At 51.1% G+C, this 4,837-nt stretch overlaps 1 protein-coding gene across 5 annotated transcripts in view; it reads left to right on the top strand.

Annotated features, from left to right (window-relative positions):
* The window catches only part of Dock6 (dedicator of cytokinesis 6), a 51,989-nt gene that overhangs the window by 33,421 nt on the left and 13,731 nt on the right, over positions 1-4,837 (top strand). For all 5 annotated transcript variants that reach the window (XM_031343568.1, XM_031343567.1, XM_031343566.1 and 2 more), the window contains 7 exons: positions 142-302; positions 642-824; positions 1,721-1,847; positions 2,166-2,250; positions 3,337-3,433; positions 3,567-3,701; positions 4,688-4,837. In XM_031343568.1, the coding sequence (XP_031199428.1) occupies positions 142-302; positions 642-824; positions 1,721-1,847; positions 2,166-2,250; positions 3,337-3,433; positions 3,567-3,701; positions 4,688-4,837 (938 nt within the window). The remainder of the gene's footprint in view (positions 1-141; positions 303-641; positions 825-1,720; positions 1,848-2,165; positions 2,251-3,336; positions 3,434-3,566; positions 3,702-4,687) is intronic.

Genomic DNA, 4,837 nt, shown 5'->3' with positions numbered 1-4,837 from the left:
TCCTGGAACTCACTCTGTAGACCAGGCTGGCCTCAAACTCAGAAATCCACCTGCTTCTGCCTCCTGAGGGCTGGAAAGAAAGCACGTGCCACTGTTCCTGCCTAAGTTGAAGTGCTTACCAATGTCTCATTCTGCTTGCAGAGGGCTCAGGGCAGCGGTCAAGACTGGCTTCCATGCTGGACTCAGACACAGAAGGTGAAGGGGACATTGGGGGCACCATCAACCCATCTGTGGCCATGGCCATCGCTGGGGGGCCCCTGGCTCCTGGCTCTCGCACCAGCATCTCCCAGGGACCTTCAACAGTAAGTCTGGGGCTCACTTCCCATAGATACCTTTGAAACAAAGCCCATGCTGCTTTCTGGGGCTCTGTTGCTCGAGTGTTTGCCTCGTGTGCATGAAGTCCTGGGTTCCATCCCCAGCAGCATGTGGAATGGTGCACACTTGTGATCTCAGGACTGGGGAGATGGAGGTGGGAGGCTCTGAAGAGTAAAGTCATCTTCAGACTATGTCACGAATTTGATGCCAGCCTATGTCCCAAACAAAACAAAAGAGAAGGGAACTCAGGTCATGAGATACAGGGGGCCACCGTTCACCTTCTATAAGGAAAATGGAAATGGATTCTGTTCCCTCTCTGCACCCAGGCAGCTCGCACAGGCTGTCCTCTCTCTGCTGAATCCAGCCGGACCTTGCTGGTGTGTGTGCTGTGGGTTTTGAAGAATGCAGAGCCAGCACTCCTGCAGCGCTGGGCTGCTGATCTGGCCCTGCCCCAGCTAGGGCGCCTCCTCGACCTACTCTACCTCTGCCTGGCTGCCTTCGAGTACAAGGTGTGACTGGGCGGGTGAGCCTGCAGTGGGATGAGCTCAGCATTCCTCCAGACCCCCCTGCAGCAGGAGCCTGGTGGGAAGGGGCAGACCATCTGCACGTGGGCATCCGTGAACTGAGGCTGAAGGGTAGACAGTGTCTGTCCTCAGCTCTCCAGTAAGGTGTCACATGACTTCACCGGAAGGTTGCCCTGGAGATGTGCTCGGGCTAGCATGTATAAGGTCCATCCATCCCCATCATGGAAGAGAATGAGAGAGGTAGAAGGGGGCAGGGGGAAGGCCACGTAAGCTTATTGTCCCTAGCACTAGAGTGGAGGAGCAGGAGTTCAAGATCATTCAAGACCAGCTTAGACTCTTTGAGGCTCTATCTTAAAATTGAGGAAGTTGAGCCAGGCAGTGGTGGTGCACGCCTAGCGCTTGGGAGGCAGAGGCAGAGGCAGGCGGATGTCTGAGTTCGAGGCCAGACTGGTCTACAGAGTGAGTTCCGGGACAGCCAGGGGCTACACAGAGAAACCCCATCTCAAATTCCAAAAATTAATTAATTAATTAATTAAAAAGAAAAATTAGGAAGTTGGAGAGGGAAGGAAGGAGCAAAGAAAGGCAAGCCACAAGGGGTCTTGGTAGTATAGGTTTTGGCTTTGTAGGAGTGTGGCAAGAAGGGAGGAAGGAAGGAAGGAAGGAAAGAAGGAAGGAAGGAAGGGAAGGAGGAAGGAAAGAAGGAAGGAAGGAAGGACAGATGGATGTTAGGAAGGGCATTGAGGGAGAGAATTTAGAGGAGGTGAGATTTTAGAGAGAAAGACGGAGCTGTGCTTCTGGCAAAGGGCCCTAGAGATAGGAGTTGCCTGAGCAGGAGAAGTTGGCTACCTTGGGTCGCATCACCCAGGTCTCTGTTCTCCCAGGGGAAGAAAGCCTTTGAGCGGATCAACAGCCTCACATTCAAGAAGTCCCTGGACATGAGAGCCCGGCTGGAGGAGGCCATCCTGGGCAACATCGGAGCTCGGCAGGAGATGGTGCGGCGGAGTCGGGGTGAGACAGCAGTGGCTAACTGCTGTGGTGGACATACCTGTAATCCCGAGCGTGGGAGATGGAGGCCGGAAGTCAGTTCAAGGGCAGCTCTAGGAGAGAAACAATTCCTATTTCACTGTCCTGTACATGGATGTATGTGATTCCCATCTGTCTGCACAGGCTGTCTGTGTCTAGCGGTAGTTCCTGCTGGGCAAGTCTGTCTTTATGTAGTCCCACTCCGCTTAGCCCTACATAGATGTCTTCCTGCCTGGGTGTGTTTCCTTATGCTTACATATGGTTTTCTGTCTCTACCTATGTACATACATTTGTGGGTGGCAGAGAGAAGTCCATTTGGAAACCAAGAGAATGTCCGCTGGCGCAAGAGTATCACACACTGGAGACAGACCTCAGACCGTGTGGACAAGTAGGTTGAATAGTAGATGAGTCTGTCACTCACTCGTTGCCATGAGGAGCTGCCACAGTGTCTCAGTCAGGGTCTCCATGCTGTGAAGAGACACCGTGACCAAGGCAACTCTCATAAAGGAAGACATTTAATCGGGGAGGACTTAGTTTCAGAGGTTTAACCCATTATTGTCATGGTGGGAAGCATGGCAGCATGCAGGCAGACATGGTGCCAGAGGACTGAGAGGAGCTACATCTTGATCCCCAGGAGCATAGGAGACATCAAAGCCCACCCCCTCAGTGACACACTCTCTCCAGCAAGGCCACATTTCCTAATAGTGCCACTCCCTATGTATGGGTCAAGCATTCACACACATGAGTCTGTGGGGACCATTCCTGTTCAAACCACCCCACTAAGGCAAGCCACTTTAAGACAAAAAAAAGGGTTTTCTCATAGGATATGGTGATGCAGACCTGGAATTCCTGTGCAAATAGTGAGTTCAAGAACATACAGAGCTACACAGTGAGAACCTATCTCCAAGAAAGAGAGAGAGAGAGAAGAAAGAAAGAGAGATGGAGAGGGAGAGAGAGAGAGAAAGGAAGAGGGAGAGAGAGAGAGGAAGAGGGAGAGAGAGAGAGAGAAGAAAGAAAGGAAAGGAAAGAAAAAAAAGAAAAGAATCCTTCCTAGGCCACGCTCCTAATAACCAAAGACCAAAGAATATCTAACTAGTCCCTATCTCTTTTTTATCTCTTTAAATGGGTCTAGGGATTTCAAACCACAGATCTCACCAATATTAAGTCAGTATTCTACCACTAAGCCATGCTCCCAGCCCCTCACTGGAGGATTCTAGGCAGGGAGGAAGGGGCTCTACCACTGAGCAACACTGCCCCCACCCTCCATCTCTCAACTTCTTCAAGCTGAGGACCAGCCCTCCAACATAAGATCCCTTGGGAACACACTCTGACCATGACATGTGGACAAGGGATTCCTTGATTTAGACCAGCTCTAGAGAGCTGCTCCTTCCAGGGACAGCTGCGGCTGGGAGAGCATTCCTCTGTGTCATTGATGTGACTCAAGTGACATCACACGCTCTCCCCTGCCCTCCAGGACCAAGGATGAAATGGAACATGAAGCTCTGGTGGACGGAAACCTGGCGACAGAGGCCAGCCTGGTGGTTCTGGACATGCTGGAAATCATAGTGCAGGTAAGGTGTGTCCAGCACCTGCCAATCCTCTCCTCCTTCGTGGAGGCCTAGGACCTCTGACCCAATAATCCCCCAGCTTCCAAGTCCCCATGCCACCCATGTCTCTTAATGCCTGGATTTCTAACACATGAAGACAGTGATGTTGTCCGAGGCCCGTGAGAGCATCCTGGGTGCCGTGCTGAAAGTCGTTCTCTATAGTCTCGGGAGCGCCCAGAGTGCCCTGTTTCTGCAGCATGGCCTGGCCACCCAGCGGGCCCTGGTCTCCAAGGTGAGCACTCCTAAACTACAGCTGTGCTTCACAGAGATGACAGTGGCTCATTTACTAAGCACCTACTACGTGCTGGACAGGTTCATGACATGGGGACACCACAACTGCACTGAGATGTGAGCATGGCATGGTGGCTCTCACCTGTCATCCCAGGCTTGGGAAATGGAGGCAAGAGGACCTGAAGTTTTAGGTCGTGGCTGGCTACAAAGCAAGTTTAAGGCCAGCCCAGAATGCCTAAGATACTGTTGCAAAATAACAACAACAAAAAAAAAAACAAAAACAAAGAAAGAAAGAAAACTTGCAAAAATATAAATAGTGATCCTGGCTTTAGGAGGTAGAATTAGGAGTTCAGGAACATTCTTAGCTCTACAGGGAGTGTAACATCAGCCCTAAGCTACATAAAAGACCCTGTCTCAAAAAACAAGATGAAATGGGCCAGCAAGGTAGCTTAGCATGTAAGGCACTTCCTGAGGAAGTCTCACAGCCTGAGATCTGGAAGCCACAGCAGGAGAGGAGTTATTCTCAAAAGTTGTCCTCTGACCTCCACAAACAGGTGGTGGCCTAAAAACACAAGGTGACAACTTTCCAGGAAGACATCCAATGTCAACTCCTGACTGTCTCGCACATGTACACACCCATGCACACATACTCACACACACACTCACACATACACACTCACACATGCACACACATACAGATACACACTCACGCATACACACACACACACACACACATACAGATACACACTCACGCATACACACACACACACACACACACAAATAATATATTAATTAAAATGAAACTATAGACCTTGGGTCAAAATGGCTAAGTCACTTGATAGGGTCAAAACAAAGACCCAAACCCAGTCTTAATCACTGGCCACTGGCCACAATCAGAATGGGAGCTTGTCCCTCCCAGGCTCCGTCTGGGAGCCCCTAGGTCCACCTAGAAGCACTGAACAGCACCTCTCTGGGTCCTGGGGACAGTTTCCAGAGCTGCTTTTCGAGGAAGACACGGAGCTTTGTGCCGACCTCTGCCTGAGGCTTCTCCGACACTGCGGCAGCCGCATCAGCACCATCCGCACGCACGCCAGCGCCTCACTCTACCTGCTTATGCGCCAGAACTTCGAGATCGGC

This window comes from Mastomys coucha, unplaced genomic scaffold (assembly GCF_008632895.1).
Source record: "Mastomys coucha isolate ucsf_1 unplaced genomic scaffold, UCSF_Mcou_1 pScaffold23, whole genome shotgun sequence".
Taxonomy (NCBI): domain Eukaryota; kingdom Metazoa; phylum Chordata; class Mammalia; order Rodentia; family Muridae; genus Mastomys; species Mastomys coucha.
This window is presented reverse-complemented; position numbering and strand designations above follow the sequence as displayed.